Source organism: Furipterus horrens, unplaced genomic scaffold, assembly GCF_987537825.1.
Source record: "Furipterus horrens unplaced genomic scaffold, mFurHor1.1.pri manual_scaffold_4, whole genome shotgun sequence".
In the NCBI taxonomy this organism is placed as follows: domain Eukaryota; kingdom Metazoa; phylum Chordata; class Mammalia; order Chiroptera; family Furipteridae; genus Furipterus; species Furipterus horrens.
Window position 1 is genome coordinate 88,723,373 of NW_028327174.1, and position 26,914 is coordinate 88,750,286.

The 26,914-nt window shown below is 41.1% G+C and overlaps 1 protein-coding gene across 1 annotated transcript in view; it reads right to left on the bottom strand.

The window, feature by feature from the left end:
* Nucleotides 1-12,434: 12,434 nt before the first annotated feature.
* The window catches only part of ALOX5AP (arachidonate 5-lipoxygenase activating protein), a 33,842-nt gene continuing 19,362 nt past the window's right edge, over nucleotides 12,435-26,914 (bottom strand). Inside the window, exon 5 of the mRNA XM_090275694.1 lies at nucleotides 12,435-12,894. Coding sequence (XP_090131820.1) covers nucleotides 12,732-12,894 — 163 coding nt within the window. The 3' untranslated portion in view covers nucleotides 12,435-12,731. The remainder of the gene's footprint in view (nucleotides 12,895-26,914) is intronic.

The window sequence follows — 26,914 nt, forward strand, 5'->3', positions numbered from 1 at the left end:
TACACAGTCCAATAATACTAGCAAATATTTGTCTGGGGCTATGGCACACCTAAGTCCTTTACATGTATAGTTAATCCTCACAACAGCCCTGGGAATTCTGCCTTATTATTATTGCATTTTCCATCTGAGGGCCTGCAGCAGAGGTGGAAAAGTAAGTTGCCCGTGACCACACAGGGGGTCAAGAGATGCCTGGATGCAGCCAGGCCATCCAACTCCAAATTCTAAGCACAGACAAGCTGAGCTGGTGACCCCAACTACAGTCCAAACCTTGGGACATATAGGTGACTGGGTCCAAGCTGGGTTCTGGAATATACTGCCTGTGAGGCTTTTGGTTGTCTATATCGGCTTCTTATTATACCATTTATTTAGTTCTGGTCATATGTTCAGTGTGAGGAGGAAAGAGAAGCAACTGTGACATGGCAAGACTTAGGAGAGAACCAAAGACAGAAGAGGAAGGAGGCCAACGAAGACAACCAACTGTCTCCTATATCCACGCACCTGTTTGTCATTCACTCAGTGATGTTTTTTGAGTACCTAACTGCTGCCAGACACTATTCTGGGCACTTTTGTCTATCAGGAGGTAGTAAGTGCTACAAAGGCCCAGAAACAAAGTAAGGGAATATAGAGAGACAAGGATAGAAGAACCCTACTTTATAGGCTTCATTTGGGGTCCAGGAGCAAGGTGCTCCAGGCAGTGGGGACAGCCAGCATAGAGGACCCGAGACAGGCATGTGCCTGGTGTGTCCTGAGAATAAGCAAAGAGTGGGTCTGACACAGAGCGGGCAGTGGAGACAGATGAGGTTGGAGGAGATGGGAGAGGTCTAACAGATGCTGAAAGGTATTTGGATTTTACTCAGAGTTGACATGGTTTGGCTTCCGTGGTTAGAGTCAGTCTGGCTGCTCAGAAACTATGGGACAAGTGTGAGAGTGAAAGATCAGCAAGAGGGGTAGTTCTATCCCCTAGTGAGCATTTGACGATGTCTAAAGTCATTTTTGGTTGTCACAACTTGGGGTGGGGGGTGCGGCAAAATATGCTTCTGGCATCTGGTGAGTGGAGCCTAGGAATGCTGTTAACCATCCTATAGTGTACAAGGCTCCCACAAAGCCCAAAATGTCAGCAGTGCCAAAGCAGGGAAATCAGGGTTAGGGGGTTACAGTGATAATCCAGGCAAAGGGTTTACTCATTAAATAGCACTGAGCACCTACTATGTGTCTGGCAGTGGTCCAGGAACTGAAGATACACTAAACAAGACAGACAAGATCTATGCCTTCATGGAGTTTATGTTGCAGCGATGGTGGAACTTTAGAGCAGGATGGAGGTGGCAGAGTGGTGAAATGGTCAGAATTTTAAAACATCTTTTGAAGGTAAAACCAACAAGATTTGCTGAGGACTGGATGTGCAGTATGAGAGCAAGAAGAGTCAGCATTGACCCCAAGGCTTTGTCCTGAGCAGTTAGTACCAAGTTGTCATTTATAGAGATGAGGACCACGGCAGGGGGCAGGGGGCAGGGGGAGTGATTTGGGCATTGGGTAAATCAGAGATTATGTTTTGGCATATAAGATGAAGATGAGGACAATTGTACTTTAGTCTGAAGGTGGAAAAAAAGAAGTCTCTTTGGTAGGAGACAGAATTTTAGAAATCGACAAGTGTCAAGAAGAAAACTCAGGGATTCAGTGTAGGTGTGACAGCACATCCACGCCCCAGCTCTCCACCTCCACCAGGAGAAAGCAAGGGAGGGCACAGCAAGCCTATGAGAGGGCCTTGCTGACAAGCAGATGAAGAAAGCATTTCAGGAGAAGAGAGTGGTCAAAGCATGCCAGGAAGAAAATCTAAAGACCACCTTACCCCCATTTTCCAACATTATAAACTGTTCTGGTGAGGCCTCACAAAACTTGATCCACTCATTGCTGTCTTGTCTGGTCAGCCACTCCAGGGTAATTATTGAGCATTTACTCCAATCAGTAACTGAATTGGATTTTGCACAAGATGCAAAAATGATTAATACAGAGTTTCTGTCCCCATGAAGCTTTCTAACTACTAGAGAAAACACAACATCCACATCAAAAGAAAGCATTAATTCATCAGCACTCACTGAGTGTCTACTTCATAGTACTCTGCTTGTAGTTGAAAATATACAAGAGAAATGTAAGTCAAAGGTCTTGTTTCACGGGATTTTCAGTCTAGTTGAGGGGACTGGAATAAAAACAAATGAAAGATTTAGAGGAGAAATAAAGGCCCTTATAGGGCGGAATGGGAATGCGCTGGGTGGTTGAATAAAGAGGAAACCTTTTAGATTAAAAGACCCTTTACTGTCCCCTAGCCTGCTGCCTCTCTTTTGCTCTGAGTCATATGTATGTGCGGGATGAAGGCCTCAAGGAAGTTGAAGATCAGGCAAAGGACTGTGAATGAAGCAGCATGATGGTGACAACCTCTGAGAAATTGACCCCAAAGTACATTGGCCACCTGCTGACAGTAGGAAGAGGCTTTTCCTGGGTGCTCTGTCTCCTGCTGAAGCATCCACTGGAACTGGTGGTGGAAATGGAATTAGAACCATCATGGAGCTCAGATCTCTTGGTTTCTCTTCCCATTTATTAACTCCCAGCTGTTATTGCCCTGAAAGTCATCAGATATAAGAATTTTTGCTCTTGAAATGTTGAAACCTTGGTAAAATCAATTTTCACACCAATTTCTCCCTCAGTTCTGATAGAGTAACCTGAAATACTTCTCAATTCTGCATACCCGAGCACTGTAAGAGAAGTTTATGAATTTTTGTGTAATGTACCCAAATCCTCACATTATACTGCGCAAAGCTTTGGTACTTACAGGAATTCTTTGTATAAGGGGCAGACAGATGGGCCTCAACAGAAAATCAGGCATTTGCTTGTTTTAGCCTAATTTCTAGAGTATGAGCTGGGCAGTAAAGTGGTAGATTGCTGGGCATGTGTAGGTAGAATACAGCTCAAGTTATTGCAAATTTTATTTACATTTTCTATAAAAGTTTCAGGCATTTCTTAAAGTAAACATGTACCACTTGAGAAGGAATAAAAGAAACCACACATTTTCTTTTTGTACTAATTCATCAAATAGTATTCAATGAAACTCAAGATTCCTCAGAAGGAAGATAGAAGGACAAAGTACAGTATTTCAAGAAAATGCCTGCTTCCTCAACCTTGCCTCAGTGTCTTGTTTCAAGAGAGTCTGATTCAGCAACAGGAAGATATTTTGATTATCTATTCTATGGACACCTCCCCAAGGCCAGAGGAAACATCACTGCTTTGGTGCAAATAAACATGGATCAGATGATTTCTTTCAAACAGCAAAAGGTTGGAAATCACCTGTACTGAAGACCTGTAAGGCCATTGTCAGGAAAAATTCCCAAAAGTTGCATTTCTTTAACAATGAGAAAAAGCCCTGTGCTTTTACGACCCTGGTGTGAGCCATCATGCTGCTCTTTGAGCCTACTTCTAAATTGGGAAATGCAATGGATCAACTGATTTCTAACGAATGTGATTTTTCTTACCTGACATGTTTTCCATAAATTAAGACAACGTTGCTGTGTTTTTAGATTTAAAGACCAGGTTCAATTGTCCATCTGTGGAAAAGGAAATGAAGCATCTGCTTTGTGCCTCCATTAGGACGATGACTTACAACGGGCAGCTGTCAGGAAAGGCGTCTGGATTCTGATGGAGCTGATTTACACAACAGTGCCAAAGGCCATCAATAATTCTCTGAAAGTCACAGTAACTTACCACAACCCTTTCCTACCCCACCCCCCGGATCAATGTAAACAACACGGATGCCCACACACAATTTTGAGTAAAATGTCAGGGTTTTCAGCTTCCCCACCCATAAGACCCAGACCCTGATCCCATACCTATCAGTTCAGATATGTGGGATCTGGGTCGAATTACTTGCTGTCTCCAAGGTGCATGCTCCACTTGTGCAATGGGTCTGTAATAATGCAGCTTATTGGTTTGTTTTGAAGAATAAATGTGGCACACCTGGAGCTCTTGGCACAGTGCCTTGCCCATAATGAAAACTGGTTATCATTAGCTGTTATTTTTATGCCTGGGCCATGAGTTTAAGATTCCCTAGTCAATAATGATAATAATAATAAACACATTATAGTTTATCAGGATCAATTTTTTTAAAGAAATCTATTTTACAAGTTTTATGGAGTAGTGGTTAATAGTATGGGTTTATTTACTTTACAGTGTCCAAAATTTACTTTAGAATAGTTTGACATTATGGCAGTGACATGAGTTTGTGTTAGTTGGAGCATTGACTCTTGGGGCATTGAGATGCTCTGATAGAAAACTCAGCCTCCAGAGGTGGTCTGGTGGCAATATATCAGAAACACATCAGTTCATCAGATCTCAATCATCACCTGAATCTTTGAAATTTAAGATAGTGAGTGTCAGAAATGAGTGCTTATTGGTGAAATGAGAAGTTTGTTCTGGTGTTTTGTAACTCTGTTTAATGTCTTCATTGGCATGAACATTCCTTGAGTGCAAGGGGTCTTGTCTCTCTTAGTCACTGCTGATGCCCAGCATCTAGCCCTGGGCCAGGAATACAGTAGGGGACTGATAGGGATTTAATTGTATGTGACTCTCCTCTCACCCAATCTCAAAACCACAAGTTCTTTATTGTCCTTCTCCTTTTCGTGCTCTCATTCAACCAGTCATATTTCCTGTTGGTTGTTAATTCATAATGTTACATCGTCCATCCTGTGTTCTCCACTTCCTTAGCTGCTATCTCAGTCCAGGTGCCATCTTGCATTTAGACATTAAAATTATTACCTATCAACTATCTCCAACTTGTTCTCTCTCTCACATCTAGCTAGTTCCCTTCACCAAACTATCTTCTCCAAAGCTGCCAGATTATTCTATTAAAACTCTTTTTTGCACAAATCATCATTCTCTCTCTCTCTCTAAAAAAAAAAAAAACAAGCAAGCAAACAAACCACTTTCAACAATTCTACTGAAAGCATCCAAATTCCATAGGCTGCCTGATAATTTTTCACACCCTAACCCATGGACCTTCCTTTCATGAAATCCTTTACTCTAATCAAAATGGTTTGCTCATCATCTCCTCCTGACCCCTATGTTCACAGTTCAGTATCTTTCAAAACTCTTTACCAAGTCTCCCTAAATCACAGGAGAGGGTGACTCCAGAACATAGAGGAAGATGTTGCTTTAAGTCTTGTGTTTGTGTTTTATTTTTATCCTCACCCAAGGACACTTTTTTCATTGCTTTTTCAGAGGGAGAGGGAGAGAGAGAGACAGAGAGACAGAGAGACAGAGAGACAGAGAAACATCTATTGGCTGCCTCCTTGCAAACATTCTAACCAGGGATTGAACTCGCAACGCAGGCATGTGCCCTGACTAGGAATTGAACTCACAACATCCATGGGACAATGCTCCAACCAACTGAGCCACACTGGCCAGGGCTCAAGTCTTGTGTTTTATATTGAGAACTCATATGAGTATTGCATTTCTATCACATTAAGTATATCCATGTTTGTCTTAATATAAAAACATTTTAAATTATAGCCATCCTATAAAATTGGATGACTCCAGTATCCAGGGGCCAAGAACATGTGTCCAGTTAAGTGGTTTGTGGGTCCTGTAGCTCACCAAGAAGCACCACTTCCCTCACTATCACAATCACACAGTCTTCTCCTGAGCCCCAGTGAAGTCCTTCCTCCCTACCCCTGACTATTTGGGGCAGCAACACGGCCTCCTCTGAGATTCTATGATCCCTACTACTGGTCCTGCTCACTGTTGTTTGAGCTACTGATCATCTGTTCATAAATAATACTGTTCCCCCAAATAAAAGTTAGCCTCCTTGAGACAAAGACCCTCTATTACATCAGTATTTATCTCTGGGTGTAACATCTTTGATCTTTGTACACAAACAGCAATGTATTTTATATGCTTTAAAGTGTCTTTTTAACATTTTCATGTTATCAATTTTTTTCTTTCGTCCATTTTCTCCTCTGATTTCCTGTCCCCTTCTTGACATTTCCTTCCCTTTTCCTCCTGTCTTGAGGTCTGAGTGAACCAAACACCAAGTTATCTCTCACAGACAGGAATTTTTTTGATGCTATGCTTTAAAATGCTTCCAACAGAACAATAAAAAGAGTAATAAGAGGAATAAATAATGGCTAATTTATTTATTTTTGTTTTCTTACCATTTTATCAAGGGTCTGGGCTCAGAGACTTATTTGACTTGTTTTAGTTGAGAATCCCTCCCTGAGGTAAAGTGGAACATTCTAGAAGAGTACACAAGCACCTCTCAGCTTACTGGTGACTTCCTTTCTCAGTCTGGCCTCTCTCATTTAATTTCTCAATATAGCCTCAATATGTGGGAAGAATGAAGGCAGGGAATGCAGGAAAAGAAGGGCTTTGAAACAAGGGTTATAATGAGATGAGGCTTAGGCATTAGCTATGCTTTCTGTGGTTCCCATGAACCCAGATGATTGAAGGGAGAGGAAGGAATGTGTTCACTGAATCACAAATGTTATTGTGGTTTTATCTTCAGTATGTAGGAGCTACACACACATACCCTTTCCTCAGATCCCTCCCCCAATTTTCCTGAGGCTGGAAATTACAAGAGTCTTCCAGCTCCATGGCATTAATCACAACAGTCGGCCCTCTTTCTTTGTCACTGGCCAGTGTGATGATAAGTTTAAATATAACTGGGCATATAAATATGCCCAGAGACGGTGGCTTTCCCACTCCAGGTGAGAATAGGCATCTCCATATGGTGCTGTGGCCAGCCATGTCCTTGTTGCCACTGAGGATCCGAATGTATGTGCATGGAACTAAGCAATCACACACCAACTGTTCATTCTTTTGTCCTCTTGTTGATTGGCTGAGCAGTTATTTATTAACTTGAATTCTGACAAGGTTTATATTTCACTATGTTTATATGGTAGTTTCTAGCCTATTAATAGTAAATCCATTTTTGCAGAAACTTCAAATATTAAAGCCAAATCCCATTAAAATTTTTTTCAAATATGATCAAAGGAAAGACATTTGTTGCTTTTCTTTGGATAGACCTGACTTTCTTGAAACTTGAGCTGACTTCTTTGAGGCAGGGGGCAGTGTGACCACATGCAGGGCTGCGGTAAATTTTAATACACAGACAACCTGCACTACCTACCAGCAGAGCATTAACTGCTTAGGCAAGGATCACAAGAAAAGAAGATGCTAAACTTCTCCTGGGACTCAGGTCTATTGGTGTGCCGAGCCAAATTTTTACTTGGAGAGCAATTCTGCAGAAATGAACAGAAACTGCTACCTAAACATTTTAATAAGAATAAGCCCCTAGAGTCCAAGTTCAGTCAAGAGCACCGCTTTACAGTAATTTCATTTAGACAACCATTCCACAAGCTGTCTCTCTCTCCATGTTCAGATAACCCTTGCCTATAGGGTGACTGTAAAAAGTGATATTTTAATAATGGCCACATCTGTGATCAGAAATACTTAATGAAACACCCTCATGATCATGGTAACAAGCTTCAAAGAGCTACTTTCCAGATTCAGACAAAACCGGTTGGCGTCCTGTGGTAACTTTTATTGGTACACTTTTTAGTATCGTCTGCAAGAAATCATACCTAAAGCATTTGCTTTCAGCCATGAGGCCTCCCTGTCTCCTGCAGAACTTGATCTAGTCCTACAGAAATATAACACAAGCCTCATGTGCAGTTTAAAATGTTCTAATAGTGACATTAAGAAAAGTACAAAGAAACAGGTGAAATTAATTCTAATAATAATTTTATTTAACACAATAGAGCCACAAGATTATTATTTCAATATGTAATTCACATTAAAACATTAAGATATTTTACTTTTTTGTATTAAACCTCCAAAATCGAGTGTGCATTTCACATGCCCTGCATATTTCAATTCAAAGCAGCCACACTTCAGGGGCTTGGTAGCCATGTGTGGCTAATGTTGGTAGCACAGCTCTAAAGCAAAGAGCTTCTGAATGGGTGGCCTGTAGTCAGCTACATAAAGAAAAGCCTGAGACTCTTAAGAACCTGAACTCCTGAGCCCCATTCCTGGCCTACCAATCATCTCTTTGGGGGTGGTGCAGAAAGGCTTGCATTTTTTAACAAGTTCCATAGCTGGAGCTGTGTGCACTGAAACTTGAGAACTTCTCTTAGGCTCTGTGTCCCAAATTTGCTCTTAGCCCTTTAGTCATCACCACCCCTACCTCCACCACAGGGTCACACACACCAGGAGACACCATCCTACACCCCAGTCTAGCCTGTCATTGGCTCATCAGATATATCTTGAGCGCTGATTATACGTCTGAACTGTTCTCAGCTTTGGGGATGGAGGATAAACAACACAGGCAAAGTCCCTGCCCTTTTGAATCTCCCATTCCAGTGGAAGAAAAGACAGTAAATGAGTAAAGGGATAAAAATCCGTGATCAAATGTAAGAAAAGGAAGGAAGGGTAGGAGATGGTGGGTGGGGCCAAGGAAGGACTGGGCTTCTACACAGATGTGGTAATGAAGGTCCTGGAGGACTCTGTGAGGAGGTGACCACTGGCAGACACTGAGTAAAAGAGGGGTGGGAGCCCAGAGTGGTCTGGGAGAAGAGCATTGCATTGGAGCAGGGTACAGGCCAGTGTGGGCAGAGCTGAGCAAACAGAGGGAGTGAACAAGGAAGGTGTGCTGAGAGGTTGCAGTTACCAACAACCACACAGGCCCTACAAGGCCATGTCAAGGGCCTACCTTCATCCTAAGAGCAATGAAAATTCCCTCAGATGTTAAGCCAGGGCATGTGATATAGAGTTGATGAAGGTGGCTATGGAAGTTTTCCAGGAGAGAGGTAACATTGGCTCAGACAGCAGGGACAGCATGGGGCTAGTAAGGAGTGGCCAGAGTGTGATGTGCCTCGAAGTAGAGCTGACGGAATTCAATGTAATGATTGACCATGATGTGGGAAGGAGGAAAGGAAGGAAGCATATAGCACCTTCATTTGGGACCTGAGCAGTTGAGTGATGGTAGGACATTTCCTGAGCTGGGGGAGGCATGAGGTGGGGGTGAGTAGAAACACCAGTCATATAGATTCTCTCTTCATAGCCAGGGAGGTTCTCAGCATGAAAAGAATCCTATTTTAGTGAAAATGGAAGGGGAAGGAGGATTTCATTTATTACATGTCTCAGCTTCATGTGCTCATCACTGTGCCCTTTCTCTGTTTTCAGGAGTTGGAAGGAACCCTGGCCTCCTTCCTCATAGAATTCTCCCCAAGGTGTGCACACGTACAAGTCTGCATGTGTGTACACACACACATACACACACACTTCTGCCCAGAGAACCTGCAATCTCATCATCTACCTAGCTCCCTTTGGCTCCCATGAGGCTAACTGGCAGGAGAGAGCATCAAAGTTGTAAAGTGACTCACACCCTGCATGATCCTTTCCCCATGAGTGTGATTTCACTAAGTTACATGAGAAAGTCAAAGTGAAGGGATTTTGCAGCTGTAACTAAGGTCTCCAATCAGTTGGTTTTTAAGTTAATCAAAGAAGAACTTGCCCTGGGTGGGCCTGGCTATCAGGTGAGCCCTGTAAAAGTGGGTCTACAGGTCAAAATTCTAAAGAAATAAAAAAAAAAAAAGACATCAAAGATGCTTCCCTGTTGACCTGAAAGAATAAAAGTGCTATGTTGTGAAGAAGGCCATGACTCAGGGAAGGGGCCTCCAGGAATTGAGGGCCTCAGTTCTACAATCACAAAGCACTGAGCCAACAATCTGTGAGCCTGGAAGAGAACCCTGAGAATCAGTAGAGATCACAGCTCAGCCTGACACCTTGATTAAGGCCTGGCAAGACCCTGAGCAGAGGACTACCTCAGCTGTGACAATCTCTGACCCATGGAAACTATGAGATGGTAAATGTATGTGGTTTTAAGCCACTATGTTTGTGAGAATTTGTTATGCAATGATAGATAACTAACACAATAAGATTATAATAAATACAGCAATAATAGATAATAGTAATACTCAGCACTTACTATGTGCTAACCATTTTAATTGCTTTATCTCACTATCCTTCACAACAACTTTATAAATTTGGCACTATTATCCCACTTTAACACATGAGAAAACTGAGGCTTAGGAAGAAGACACAGAACTGAGGGTGGGATGGATTCAACCCTGGCCCAGAACTCTGCAGACAGAGAATTCTACCACTTCAGTGTTGCCTCCAGTAAGAGGAGGAGTCCTTACAGCAGGAGTTCTATACCAGAACACCCTTCTTTGTAACTGGGAAGCTTGCTCCTGCCACATCTTAACCCCTCGTGCTCTCAGTTATGCACAGTCCATCCAGGCCACCATCCACAGCCTCCAGTGGGCCATATCATCATTTCCCCTCCTTGCACTATAAGATCCCATTGTCATTTTCGACAGTGTGGCCTCTAGGAGCCAAGGTGTCCCCAGGCTCCACTGGAAATATTTTGGCCTAGTCCACCCTTAGGGAGACCACTTCATCTTGGTTTTTTCCCAGGACTGTCCCAGTTTTAAAGCCCCACCTTCCAAATACTCATCAGGCACAGGCAAGCTGGGACAAATGATCACCCTGCCACCATGCAAACCATCCCAGGCTGAGGCAGGCCTAGGGGTCACTTCTACCCTACAGCTTTCCATGACCTTCCCTGTCACCAAGGAGGAAAGAAAGACCCAGATAGGATATTCAAGTCCTACTCTTGACAGAGAGCTAACAGCAGAAGCAACTCTACAAAAGCAATTGGCACTAAGAAATTTCTGTTGGGTGGGCCTTGGTGTGAAAGCCCAGGTGGGGCTTCAGCCAGGACCATCAGAAAGGCCTAAAGGACTATCCATGGGGGTGCTTTTCCCCTGAATCCATAGGTCTGCTGCCTTGGCATCACATGTGAGGCACATTGACCCAGATATGACATAAGCTAGACTCCATGTCTTCATCTGCTCACTCCTCAACTAGGCAATGAGGTTCAAACCCTGTATTTGCCTCTTTCTGCCCAAGACTGGGATCCTCACAAGACTCAGCTGCAGATTAAGCGTACCCACCCATTGCTGGTCACCTCAACTGAGAGCTCAGCCCTGATAAGCTGACTCTCCTGTAGGAGCTGGCTTCTTTCTGTCAGGTGTCCTAGACTATTAACCACACCTGGTCATCTTCTAAATTGTGCTCTTTGTGCCAAGGGACACCTGGTGTGACAGTGGTTGGACCACTGGAGTCTGTCCTCAATATTAGAAATAGCTCAACACACATATTTTATTAAATACTGCCAACCTGCAATCCATGAGCTCAGCCATATGTGTCTTTACCTGTTCAACCACTATTTGGGGGCACTTACAATGGGCCTGGCTTTATCAGAGGTGCTGACACTGAGTTATAGCACCGTTTAAACTGAATAATATAATGAGGGGTGCACAGTCAACAAATAATTCTTAAAAGAGTCTATTTGTATAAAGGATAGCCTTTCTTTCTTTCTTTTTTTTCTTTTTTTCTTTTTCTTTTCTTTTCTTTTCTTTTTTTTTTTTTTTTTTTTGCGTTTCTCCACAATTTATCTTATTAAAATCTTTGAAAAAAATCTCACATCTTAATTTCATAAAACTCACATCTGTAGATCCCTACAATATAACAATTTATTGGGACATTTTTTCAAGTTCCCAAATAGTTTGAGTCATTGGTACCTGCTATGCACCTGTCCCTGAGCATAGTACAAAAAGAAAAAAAACAGGACATTGGGAATATTAAAGAGCTGATGACCTGGCTGGTGTGGCTCAGTGGATTGAGCATCGGCCTGCGAACCGTGTCTCTGGTTCGATTCCCAGTGAGGGCACATAACTTGGTTGCATGTCAGGTTCCCAGTTGGGGGCGTGAGTGAGAGGCAACCACACAGTGATGTTTCTCTCCCTTTCTTTCTCCTTTCCCCTCTCTCTAAAAATAAATAAATAAATAAATAAACAAACAAATAAATAAATTATTAAAAAGATAGCTGATGATTTAGTGGGGTAGAGCGGCATATCCTAATAAATATCTTTACATGGTAATATGGATTTGCTGTGGCTGAAATATGCATATGGTTCTGTGAGAGGTCAGAGGGCAACACAGAAACCAACCTGGAGTTAGGGAAGGCTTCTTGGGAGAGGGCAAGGGTTTAGTTGTCTCTCTTGTTTCCTTGATTAGTGGTATTCATTCATTAAGTAATTTCAAATAATACATAAAAATGTAAACAAGACAGTAAAACTTACCCCAATTCTCTTTACCCAGGAAAAAATCACAGTTGGTATTTTGGTGAATATCCTTCCAGGCACATATATGTGCATGTGTGTATGTGTGTAAGAATAGTGTATGTCTTATTATCATCATTTAAGTTGAGGAAAACAGAGTAGTTGTTCAGCTGTAGTAAGAGACCCACAGAAAATTCAACCACCAGCTTAAAACATGTCTCTGCATTTTATTGTAGGAAAACACAAATCTGGTTCCAAACATCTTCAGAAAGCAGGCTAAGTCAAGGAAGATACAGAGTGGGTCTGAATAAAAAATCTTGGGTCAGTGCCATTTTCAAGGGACAGAATTGATGCAGTTATTTTCTTCCAGGAAAAGCAAGGTTAACTCAAGCTGTGATGGTCATTAGACTTACTTCCTATCTAAGAGGAGCTGCATTTCTCCAAGGGTTGAATGATGATGACTCTTAGGTATTGATCAGATGAGAGTACTAACTCTGTATTCAGTTAGGGAATGAGAAGCAGAGGGGAGATGGTGGTAGTGATTGTCTTTATGTAGTTTTCAAAGTCACTTCCAAAACATAAGATGAGGTAATAGTTGAATATGCCAGCAAGGGACATGAGGAACAGGAACAGTATGATACGCTTCCCAAATATGTAGCCAGGCGTGCTGGAAAAAGAGAGAGAAACCTGTAGAAGCTGCACAAATGACACCCATTGAAGAAAAAGACATTATCACTTTGAAATACAGGGGAGTTAAATCAGAGCTCTTTTCACTCACAAATTCTCCATTTACTTCATATGAAGGATGGAAGTGTCTTTATTATTAGTTATTGAACATATTTCAAAACCCAGCTAAAGATCCCAGACCTCACCCTGTCTGTTGTGGTTCAGTGGGTTGAGTACCAGGCTTTGAAGTGAAAGGTCACCTGCTCAGTTTCTGGTCAGGGCACATGCCTGGGTTGTGAATCAGTCCCCAGTTGGGGATGTGCGAGAGGCAACCAATCAATGTTTCTCTCACACATCCATGTTTGTCTCCCTCTCTTTCTCTATCCCTCCCCCTCTCTCTAATAAGTAAACAAAATATTTTTTTAAAAATTCTTTAAAGAGCCCAGACCAGCTGCTCTGTGTGCTCCTGGTTTCCTTCTGAAAGTAGCTAGTTCTGCTGGCCATCAGGCTTTCTGACTGGGAGTTAGGAACTCCAACAACTCATTCAGATCCTCTCTACCCTGCTCCTCTCCGGGGGCATCTGTAAGAGCCTTGCTGGCAGCTGTGTAAGATGCAAGCCTTTAAGGGCCTCCAGGAGAGAGGTGATGGTTTACATGAGCCAACAAGGCTAGTGGACTCAAAGAGATGCTTTGGCATCTGAGGTGTCAATCTACCTGAAAATAACACATGTACACCCTAATGACATCTGGGCCCCAGCAACAGAAGACAGGTATTTTAAGTGAATGGAGGGAGAGAGGCTTTTTATACATTCATACTCTTCTATCAAAGGCTCTAATCCTGAGCTACAGAGGCATATAATCAGCTGGGGTCAAGAGCCATTTCCCCAGGGAAATGGGACCACCTAATTGTTCACAGCAACAACCCTGGCTTCCTCCCTCTGTCTGCAAAATCTTGTGACCACTGTGGCTGTGTCCATCTGTGTAGCATTAGCGAAGTCCAGCCAAATGGCTTGTTAAGGCTATTAGTCCGGGCCCTAGCAAGGGACCCTTTGGCAACCAGGACTCCTCAACAAAACAGCTAACTCAGCTGAACAGGTGAGTTAATGCCACTGAACCTGATTCTTGCTATAATAAGAAAGCAATATTTGGTTCCCAGGGGTTTAATGTTACAAATTTTACCTCTTTGGAACGGACCCCAAAGGTTCACAATGTAACCCATAATTTTCCCATGTCAAGAATTTTAAAACCATTCAGCAGTTGAGTATCAACCTCCCTGCTACTGAAAGTGTGATCTGTAGAACCAGCAGCATGGAGCTCATTAGAAATGCAGAATCCCAGGGTCCTCCCAGGTCTATGGGATCAGAATCTGCATTTTGACAAACAGTCTGGTGACTCCTGGTCACATTCAAGTTTAAGAAGGACCTGCTACATGAGACGCCTTGCTCCTTGGCTAGGCATGCTCTTCTCTCCTTGGTTTCCTTGATTCACAGTCATGCTCATGAAGTGAGAACTTCTATCTCCATATTGGGAGGTGGGGGATGTGGTCCCCAAAGAAAGGGTTATGGGATGAATTGTGTCCCACCCAAATTTATACATTGAAGTCCTAAACCTCAGTAACTCAGAATATTTGGAGATACAGTTTTTAAAAAGGTAATGAAGATAAAATGAAGGCACTATGGTGGACCCTGACTCAATCTAATGTAGAAATGACCATGTGAAGACACAGGAAGAAGATGATCATCTACACAACAAGACAAGAAAAGAGGCCTCAGAAGAAAGCAACATCCAGAACCATGAGACACTATTCTGTTGTCTGAGCCCCCCAGTCTGTGGCACTTTGTTATGGTGGCCCTATCAGACAAATACTGAGTTACCTGCTAATGCTAGTAAGAAAGAGAAAACAAAGTAAAGGAGTCTATTTTTTCAGAGAGAGAACAGAGGGTGCAGAGGCAGTAAGTTATAAAATGTCAAATATAGGACTTTGGGTCAAGATGGTGGCATAGGCAGATATGGCTCACCTCTTCTCACAACCATATCAAAATTACAACATCCATCACTCATAACCATCAGAAATTTAGTTGAATAAAAGTCTGACAACTACGTATTAAAGAAATCACATCCATCCAGACTGGTAAGAGGGGTGCAGACATGGAATAGACTGGGCCCCCACTCATGTGTGATAGATAAAAATTTGGAAGGGACATCTTAGGAGTGAGCAGTCCTAGCCTCACACCAGGCCCCTATCCCAGGGTTCTAGTGATAGGAAGTTAAGTCCCCACAACTTCTGGCTGCAAAACCAGCAGGAATTGAGTTGGTGGAAGAAACTGCTGGAGCCCAAGCAGTTCCTCTTAAAGAACCCACACACAGACTCACCTACTCATAATCATTCTCTCTGAGCTCTGGCACCAGGTTAGGAACTTGAAAGGCACCAGTGTCATACAGGGAAAAACTGAAATGTCTGGCATCAGGATGAACAGAAGCCATTGTCTCTCTTCTAAACCCTCCCCCAACAGAGCCAGCAAGCTGGTGCCATATCTGAGACTCCATTAACCTGGTTAATGCTTTTGACCCACCTTGGAGATCCCCAGAGACTCTGCCTCACCCAAATTACAGGCCCACTCAAGCTTCTTTTCCATATGAATTCTCGGCTCATGATTCACAACTTCCTAAATTCTATCAAACAAGCAACAGCTGGCCTCAGTGAGCTCCAGGCCTGGCACTAGTAACAGCCAGCCTAGATTCATAGCTTGACTTCACCTGGGAATTCCCAAGCTCAGCACAAGTAGCATCCAACCCAAATGGCTTTATAGGCCCTGGGAAAAACACAGGTGGGGGCTGACCTTGGCCTACTCCACCTGAGAAACCCCAGAGCCAGAGCACAGAGAGGACAGCTACAGATCACCTCAGAGCAGCACCACCATGCCCCTGCACAGCTGATACTCCATAGAAGGTGGAATTTGGTGGTCAGTAGTAACAGCCAGTCCTTGTAGGTGACTTGCCATGATAAATCCCTCCCATTGATCTTCCAACAGAAACCAAGGCTGAACTACAAGACAAGGATGTACTCAGCCCATACAAACAGTGCACCTTGAGTACCTAGCTTAGGTGATAGGGGAGGCTGTGCCACTGGACCCTACAGGACACCTACTACATTTGGCCACACTACCTAGACATGGAGTCCAAGCAGCTCTACCTAATACATAGAAACAAACACAGGGAGGCTGTCAAAATGAGGAGACAAAGAAACATGGCCTGAATGAAAGAACAGATCAAAACTCCAGGAAAAGAACTAAACAAAATGGAGATAAGCAATCTATCAGATGCTGAGTTCAAAACATTGGTTATAAGGATGCTCAAAGAACTTAATGGGGACCTCAGTAGCATAAAAAAGATCCCAGCAGAAATGATGGATACACTAACTGAAATAAAGAACAATTTATAGGGGAACAAAAGTAGAGTGGATGAAGCCAAGAATCAAATCAAGGATTTGGAACATAAGAAAGAAAAAAACAACAAATCAGAACAACAAGAAGAAAAAACAATTTTAAAAAATTAGAATAGTGTAAGTAGCCTCTGGGACAACTTCAAGAGGTCCAACATTCACATCATAGGGTTGCCAGAAGGAGAAGAGAAAGAGCAAAAAATTGTAAATCTATTTATAAAAATAATGAGGGGACACTTCCCTAATTTGGTGATGGAAATGGACATGAAAATCCAGGAAGCACAGAGAGTCCTAAACAAGATGGAGGCAAAGAGACCCACTCCAAGACATAGCATAATTAAAGTGCCAAAGGTTAAAGATAAAAATAGATTCTTAAAAGCAGCAAGATAAAAACAGTTAGTTGAGACAGACATGCTGTGTCTCCCTCAACAACTAAGAAGGAATACAGCTACCTCAAAACTAGAAACAACCAGAAGTTCCAGAAAATCAAACTACACAGAAGTCCAACAAACAAGATATAAAGAAGAAATATTCATTCAGAGAGACACAGAGGAAATTAGAGTGAGACGGACAGCCATCTGCAAGATAGAAAGAGGGCTGTTACCCGGAACCAGACTGGCTAGCACCTTGACCTTGAACTTTCAGCCTCCAAGAACTAATGTGAAAATTAAATGTAAGGAGCAGACCTTGCTGGTAGAACCGGAAGAACGATGGGCCACAATGATTAGAGAACAAACTCTGAACAAGCAACTAATCCCAGAGCGCTAATCCCAGCTCTGCTGTGTTACCTTAGACAAGCAACTCTGCCTCTCTGTGCCTCAGTTTCCCCAGCTGTTATAAGAGGAGGTGATAATCCAGTTGTTGTGAGAATTAAATGACTTAACATAATAAAGCAAGATTCAGCAAAGGAAAAAAAAAAAACGGTTAGTTACTTACAGGGGAATTCCCATAAGGCTGTCAACTAATTTCTCAAAAGAAACTCTGCTAGCTAGAAGGGATTGGCAAGAAATATTCAAAGTCTTGAAAAGCAGAGACCTACAGCCGAGATTGCTCTACCCAGCAAAGGTATCATTTAGAATCGAAGGGCAGATAAAGAACTTCCTAGACAAGAAATAACTAAAGGAGTTCATCATCACCAAACCATTATTACATGAAATGTTAAAAGGACTTATTTAAAAAAAAGAAGATCAAAACTGTGAACAATAAAATGGCAAAAATACGTATCTATCGACAATTGAATCTAAAAAACAAACTAAGCAATCAAGAAAAACAGAGACAGAATCACGGATACAGAGAGCATTTTGATGGTTTCCAGATGGAGAAAAAGATTAAAAAGTGAGGGCATTAAGAAGTACAAATAGGTAGTTACAGAATAGCCATAGGAATATAAAGTACAGTATAGGAAATGGATAGGCAAAGATCTTATACGTATGACACATGGACATGAACAATGATGGGGGGGTCTGCCTGAGGGAGTGGGGGTTCTGGGTGGAAGCAGACGAAGGGGGGAAATCAGGACAACTGTAATAGCACAACCAATAAAATATAATTTAAAAACTTTTTAATTAAAAATAAAAGTCAAATATTGTGATGGCTCTGATTTATCACATGAATGAGGCCATCATATGCTTATTACAGAAACAATAATGGGAGGGAGATTTGTGAAGCTTTTCAGAACGTTCTCTGGATAAATCTGTGGTAAGGAATGGAATGGTGATGCCTCCTGATGGAATAGTAATCCTTTTAAATATGGGCAAGATTTTACAAAGGTCTCAAGGCTTACCGCCCCCAAAGAGATGTGTCCATGGTGTTTTAACACTTCTCAGGCAGTGAAAAGAGAATTCATCCCATGTCCACCATGTGCAAGGCCCAGGGTGAAAGGAGTCCCCAGCAGGCTCTTCACTGATGTATTTTTAAGTGTCCCAAGCTTGGAGATTGGCTGTGGCCATGGGGGTGGATAGGATGTGCACAAATAAAGAGCTGCCTCAGTGGTGGAAGAAACTGCCTGTCTCTCAGGGGAGTTCATTTAGAGGGCCGCCAAGTCCTAGAATTAATGCAAATCTACCCACTCTAGGAACCACCACCAGGGCAACAGCTAGAGGAGCACCAGTTACATATAGGAAGTGGGTGAAGTGACTGGAAAAAGGGCAAGTGCTGAGCAAATGTCATTATTCCCACCCTGACCCCTCCCCCACATACATCATCACAAAGCAGTGAAATGGATTGATTGCTCTGCCCTGGCAAATAACTGAGGTTCCACTCCTTACAAGGTAATGGGTGTGGCAGCTCTACCTAATACACAGACACAAACACAGGGAAGCTGCCAAATTGAGGACACAAAGAAATATGTCCCAGATCAAAACTCCAGGAAAAAAGCTAAGCAAAATGGAGATAGCCAACCTATCAGATGCATAGTTCAAAACACCGGTGATAAGGATGCTCAGAGAACTCATTGAGTAAGGCAAACACATAAGAGAAGAAATGAAGGCTACACTAAGTGAAATAAAGAAAAATCAATAGGGAATCAATAGTGAAGGGAAAGGAGCTGAGGTTCAAATCAATTAATTGGAACATCAGGATGAAGTAAACATTCAAACAGTACAGAATGAATAAACACGAATTCAAAAAAAATACAAGGAGAGAATAAGAATAATCTGGGACATCTCAAAAAGTGCCAACATCTGTATCATAGGGATGCCAGTAAGAGAAGAGGAAGAGCAAGAAATTGAAAACTAACTTGAAAAAATAATGAAGAAAAACTTTTCTATTTTGGTAAAGGAAATAGACATACAAGTCCAGGAAGCACAGAAAGTCCCAAACAAGTTGGACCTAAAGAGCATCACACCAAGACACATCATAATTATAATGCCAAAAGTTAATGATAAAGAGAAAATCTTAAAAGCAGCAAGAGAAATGCAAAGAGTTACCTACAAAGAAGTTCACATAAGACTGTCAACTGATTACTCAAAAGAAACTTTGCAGGCAAGAAGGGACTGGCAAGAAGTATTCAAAGTGATGAAAATTAAGGACCTACAGCCAAGATTACTCTAACCAGCAAAGCTACCATTTAGAATAGAAGGGCAGATAAAGTGCTTCCCAGACTTGGTTAAGCTAAAGGAGTTCATCATTAATAAGTCCTTATTATATGAATTGTTTAAGGGACTTATTTAAGAAAAAGAAGACCAAAACTATGAACAGTAAAATAACACAGACTCACAACTGTCAACTACTGAATCTAAAAAACAAAAACAAAAACAAAAATAAACTAAGCAAACAGCCAGAACAGAATCATAGCTATGGAGATCACATGGAGGGTTATCAGCAGGGAGGGGGAGGGGGAGAATGGGGGGAAAGGTACAGGGATTAAGAAGTATAATTGGTAGGTACAAAATGGACAAGGGGATGTTAAGAATAACAAAGGAAATGGAGAAGCGAAAGAACTTACATGCACAACTCAAGGATAGGAAGCAGTGGGGGGACTGTTGGAGGGAAGAGAGGTACCAGGTGGAGGGAGCCAAAGGGAAAAAATTGGGACAACTGTAATAGCATAATCAATAAAATATACTTTAAAAAGCCATAGAGAACCTGCAATGAGACAGAGTACAGAGGAAAAGCAAGGGATCACGACCGGGCACATGCTAGCTATCAGTCTTTGAACCACCAAGACCTCTCTTTTTAGGTCACTGAAGATGGCAGAGGAGTGAGAAGAGGATGCGCTTGCTTGCTCCCAAGACCTGTTTGTAGTTTAGTCTTATTGTGGACAGAGCATCTCAGTTAACATCTGGATACTGGCAGGAGTTGAGCCTTGGTGCTGCTGGATCAGAGAAGGCCATCTGGGAGCAACTTGTCTGATGAGGACAGCAGAGGAGAAAGAGATGAGATGGGATTTCTGGCTGGCTTGGCTCTCTGAGATGTGGCTGGTAGTGCGCAAAGATTTTTTAGTGACCCTAGGTTTCCCCTAGGAGTCGGGTGGAGAGTAAGTCTCTGACTGCTTGCAGAGCCAGGAGTGGGCCAGGTGGCATCTGGCTCTGAGAGGCAAGGAACAGCGTACTTGTGTGTGTGTGCGTGTGTGTGTGTGTGTGTGTGTGTGTTTGTGTGTGTGAATGTGTTTCTCTTTTTTCTTTTTCTCTTTTGATTGTTTTTTGCAGACAAGGGAGGAGAGGCTAGGGGTGGGACAAAATTCTTGAGGAACAGAGGCACAGAAGCACACTCACCCATTACCCAACCTTCCTTCCCCTGGATCGTGTGAGCACACACATGGAAGTGCCCGAGTCTGCCCACCCAGTTGTGCAACCAACCTGCCTGATGGTGCGAAGAGGCGCCCCCGGCCTGCCTGCACAGGCACACAACCAGTCTGCCCATTGCTGGCCCCATGCTGGTGCACAGAAGAGCCTTGGACCAGCTGCCCTGGTGTGCTACCAGTCAACCCATCCCTGGCCTTCACAAAAGAGTTCACTCACCCCTGGATGAGGCCAAAGGAGGATGAAGTGAACCAGAACACTTTGTAAAAAGTTTTGGGCACCGGCTCTGAAGAAAGAGCTGGGAAAGCAGCAAACTAGAGTCCAGTACAGAATCATCCTGAGTGCTATAGGAGATATCTCTTAAGCAGACTACTCTCCTCCAAGTGGCATCAGCTCAAAAACTGTATACAAGTTCACAACACAGAGGCAGAAAATAAAAGATCAATCTAAGATGCAGAAACAAACAAGACCAGCCACCCAAAATGGGGAGGCAAATAACACCCCACCAAACAGGAACAACACCCCACCAAAAGGAAAGGAGGAATTTTCAGAAGGAGAGGTAGATGAAATAGAGGCAAGCAACCTATCGGACATTGAACTCAAAACAATAGTAATGAAGAAGCTCAACGAACTCAACAAACTAAAAAAAAACTACAATGAACTCCAGGAGAACTACAAAGAACTCCAGGGAAGCTACAAGGAACTTACTGAGAATGACAGCAGCATAAAAAGGAACATAGAAACTATCAATAAAAGCCAGGAAGAAAAGAAGAATACAATTTCTGAATTGAAGAACACAGTAGAAGCAATCAAAAGGCTAAATGAAGCAGAGGATCGAATCAGTAAGTTAGAGGACAACAGAGAAAAAAATTGCCAGACAATGCAACAAAATGAAAAGACTGAAAAAGAATGAAAGGGGTTTAAGAGAACTGCAGGACAATGTGAAACGAAACAATATCTGTATCATAGGAATCCAAGAAGGAGAAGAAGAAGAGCATGGGATAGAAAACCAGATTGAAAAAGTAATGACAGAAAACTTTCCTAACTTGATGAGAGAAAAAGAATTATGCAAGTGCAGGAAGCACAGAGGGTCCCAATGAAGATGAACCCAAAAAGCCCACTCCAAGGCACATTATTATTAAAATGGAAACATTCAAAGACAGAGAGAATCCTAAAAGCAGCAAGAGAAAAACAGCAAATAACATCCAAGGGAGCCCTGATAAGATTATCAACTGATTTCTCAACAGAAACACTACAAGCCAGAAGGGAATGGCAAAAACCATTTCAAGCAATGAAAAACAAAGGCCTACAACCAAGACTACTCTACCCAGCAAGGCTCTCACTCAAAATGGAAGGGGAAATAAGGAGTTTCCCAGACAAAGGAAGACTAAAAGAATACATCTCCATCAAACCAGCCTTTTAAGACATGCTAAAGTGAATGTTTTAAGAAAAAGAAGAAAAAGAGAGAGGGAGAGGAACATAGGTACAAAGGAAATGAATAAATACCTGTCAATAATAACCTTCAATGTAAATGGATTAAATGATCCAATCAAAAGACATAGGGTAGCTGAATGGATACCAAAACATGACCCACATATATGCTGTCTACAAGAGACACACCTCAAAACAAAACATCTACACAGACTGAAAGTGAAGGGATGGAAAAAAGTATTCTAAGCAAATGGACATGAAAAAATATCTAGGGTAGCAATACTTATATCAGAAAAAAAAAAAGATTTTACAGCAAAGGCCATAAAAAGAGACAATGAAGGACATTTCATAACACTTAAGGAAACAATTCCTCAAGAAGATATAACCCTAATAAACATATATGCGCCCAACTTAGAAGCACCCAATATACAAAGAAAATCTTGGAAGACTACAAGAAAGATATCAACAGCAACACACTCATAGTAGGGGACTTTAACACCCCTTTGTCTCAATGGACAGATCTTCAAAGCAAGAAACACCAATGATAAAGAGGCATTGAACAACACTCTAGATCAAATGGCCTTAGTTGACATATATAGAAATTTTCACCCCAAAGAAGCAAAATATACATTCTTCTCAAGTGCACATGGGACATTTTCAATGACAGACTACATGATAGTACACAAAACAAGCCTCAACAAATTCAAGGAAATTGAAATTATATCAAGCATCTTCTCAGATCACAATGCCTTGAAACTAGAAATCAACCTCAATAAAAAAACTAGAAGACATTGAAACTCATGGAGAATGAATAACATGATATTAAATAATGAATAGGTTAACAATGACATCAAGGAAGAAATCAAGAAGTTTCTGGAAACAAATGATAATGAATACACAACAGCCCAAAATCTATGGGGCACAGCAAAAGCAGTCCTGAGAGGAAAGTTCATAGCAATACAGGCCTACCTAAAATGGAAAGAAGGCTCTCAAATAAAAAATCTAACCCTACATCTACAAGAACTAGAACAACAACAACGAACCAAGCTCAGAGCAAGTAGAAGGAAGGAAATCATCAAGAGCAAAGCAGAATTAAATTACATAGAAACTAAACAAACAATTCAAAAGATCAACAAAAGTAGGAGATGGTTCTTTAAAAAGATAAACAAAATTGACAAGCCTTTAGCCAGGCTCATCAAGAAAAAAAGAGTGAGAACTCAAATAAACAAAATCAGAAATGAAAGAGGAGAAATCACAATCAATATTACAGAAATACAAAGGAATATAAGAAATTATTATGAACAACAGTATCACAAGAAACTTGACAACCTAGTTGAAATGGGCAAATTTCTAGAAACATAATCTTCCAAAACTGAACCAAGAAGAAGCAGAAAGCCTGAACAGACCAATAGCAACCAGTGAAATGGAAGCAGTAGTCAAAAAACTCTCTGCACACAAAAGCCCTGGACGGGATGGCTTCACGGATTAATTTTACAGAATATTTAGGGAAGAACTAATGCCTACCCTTCTCAAACTATTCCAAAAACTCCAAGAAAAGGGAAGACTCCCAGACTCTTTCTATGAAACCAGTATTACCCTAATCCCAAAACCAGGTCAAGACACACCAAAGAAAGAAAACTACAGGTCAATATCGCTGATGAACATGGATGTTAAATTCTTAACAAAATATTGGCAAGCCAGATACAGCCACACATTAAAAATATCATATACCACAATCAAATAGGACTCATCCCAGGGATGCAAGCATGTTTTAATATTTGTAAATTAGTAAGTGTAATACACCACATAAACAAAATAAAAGACAAAAATCACATGATAATATCAATAGATGCAGAAAAAGCGTTTGATAAAGTACAACACTCACTTATGATGAAATCACTCAACAAAATGGGAATAGAAGGACCATACCTCAACATAATGAAGGCCATATATGAGAAACCTGAAGCCAACATCATACTCAACGGACAAAAACTGAGAGCATTCCCCCTGAGGTCAGGAACAAGACAAGGCTGTCCACTCTCTCCACTCCTATTCAACATAGTATTGGAAGTTCTAGCCACAACAATCAGACAAGAAAGAGAAATAAAAGGCATCCAAGTTGGAAAAGAGGAAGTAATACTGTCATTATTTGCAGATGACATGATAGTGTACATAGAAAATCCTACAGACTCCACCAAAAAGGTACCCGATATAATAAGTGAATATGGCAAACTAGCAGGGTACAAAGTCAGTATTCAGAAATCAAAGCCATTTCAGTACACCAACAATAAAATATCAGAGGTAGAAACTAGGAAATTAATCCCATTTACTATAGCAATAAGAATTTAAAAAGTACCTAGGAATAAACTTAACCAAAGTGATAAAAGACCTGTACTCGAAAAACTACATAACACTGAAGAAAGAAATTAAGGAAGATACAAATAAATGGAAACATATATCATGTTCATGGATGGGAAGCATCCACATCATTAATATGTCTATACTACCTAAAGCAATTTATAGATTCAATGCAATCCCTATTAAAATACCAGTGACATATTTCACAGACCTAGAACAAATACTTCAAAAATTTATATAGAACCAAGAAAGTCCCCGAATAGCCACAGTGATCTTGAGACAGAAGAACACAGAACAAGGAATCACAATACCTGATATGAAACTATACTACAAAGCCATGGTAATCAAAACAGTCTGGTATTGGCATAAGAACAGACATATAGATGAATGGAACAGAATAGAGAACCCAAAAATAAATCCTGGTCTCTATGGTCAATTAATATTTGACAAAGGGGGAAAAATATAATATGGAGTGAGAAGAGCGTCTTCAACAAATGGTGCTGGGAGAATTGGACAGGGACATGCAAAAAAAATGAAACTAGACCACCAACTTACACCATACACCAGAATAAACTCAAGATAGATCAAAGACTTAATTGTAAGACATGACACCATAAAAGTTGTAGAGGAAATCATAGGCAGGAAAATTTCAGATATCCCATGTAGCAATATTTTCACTGATACATCTCCTAAGGCAAGAGAAATAAAGGAAAGAATAAACAAATGGGATTACATCAAACTAAAGAGTTTCTGCTCAGCAAAAGAAAACATCAGCAAGATGAAAAGGAAACCAACCATATGGGAAAATATATTTGCCAATGATACCTCAGACAAGGAATGATCTCCAAAATATATAAAGAACTTACACATCTCAACACCAAGAAGACAGAAAGGCCAATTAAAAAATGGGCAAAGGACCTGAACAAACACTTCTCTAATGAGGATATACAGAGGGTTCATAGGAATATGAAAGGATGCTCAACATCACTAACCATCAGAGAGATGCAAATAAAAACCACAGTGAGATATGGCTACACCAGTCAGAATGGCCATCATCAACAAATCAACAAATGACATGTGCTGGCAAGGATGTAGAGATATGGGAACCCTAGTGCACTGTTGGTGGGAATGCAGACTGGTGCAGCCACTATGGAAAATAGTTTGGAATTTCCTCAAAAAAACTAAAAATGGAACTGCCTTTTGAACCAGCAATTCCACTGCTAGGATTATGCTTGAAGAATCCTGAAGCCCCAATTCAAAAGAACTTATGCACCCCTATGTTCATAGCAGAGCTGTTTACAATATCCAAAGCTGGAAACAGCCTAAGTGCCCATCTGTAGATGAGTGGATCACAAAACTGTGGTACATTTACACAATGGAATACTATGTAGCAGAAAGAAAGAAGGAACTCCTGCCATTTGCAATAACATGGATGGAACTAGAGAGAATTATGCTTAGCATAATAAGCCAGGCAAAGAAAAAAATACCATATGATATCAGCTAATATGAAAGACTAATGAACAGCACAAACAAATGAATGAAATTGAACCAGAGACATATAAACAAGTAACAGAGTAACGGTTTTCAGGGGGGAGGGGGGAGAGAGGTAAGTGGAGTAAGTAGGGGAAGATTTTAGTAAAGGATCTAGTATAAATAACCCATGGACATGGACAATGGGGTGGGGATTGACTGTGGGAGAAGGGGTGGGCTGGGTGGGTGTGGAGCAATGGGGGAAAAAGTGGGAAAACTGTAACAGAAAAACAATAAAAATAAATTTAAAAAAATAAGACCTCTCTTTTAATAGTTTTAAAAGTTAATGTGTATCCCAGACAAGAAAAAGGAGTTCATCACTACTGAACCAGTAGTATAAGAAATGTTAAAGGGACATCTTTTAAAAGAAGAAAAAGAAAAGATCTAAAATATAAATAATATAATGGCAATAACTACATACCTATCAATAATCATTTTAATTCTAAATGGGTTAAATTTTCCAATCAAAAGACACAGTGGAGCTGAATGAGTAAGAAACAAGGCCCATATATATACTGCCTATAAGAGGCTCACTTTAAATTGAAAGACACATACAGACTGAAAGTAAAACAATGGAAAAAGATATTTTATGCAAATGGAACTTTATGTAAAGCTGGGGTAGCAATACTTATCTCAGACAAAATAAACTTTAAAACAAAGGCTATAACAAAAGACAAAGAAGGACAACCTAAGTGTCCATTGATAGAAAAATGGATAAAGATGTGATACATATGCATATATATCATGGGATATTTTAAAAACATAAAATCTTTCCATTTGAAACAACATGACGGACTTAGAGGGTGTTATGCTAAGTGAAATAAGTCAGACAGAAAAAGACAAATACCATACAACTTGACTTATATGTGGAGCTTGTAAAAACAAAATAAATGAATAATTTGAGAGAAACAGACTCATAGATAAAGAGAACTGATGGTTGCCACATAAGAGGACAATTGGGAGGTAAAAATGGTGAAGTGATTAAAAAGTACAAATTAGCAGCTATAAAACCATCACAGG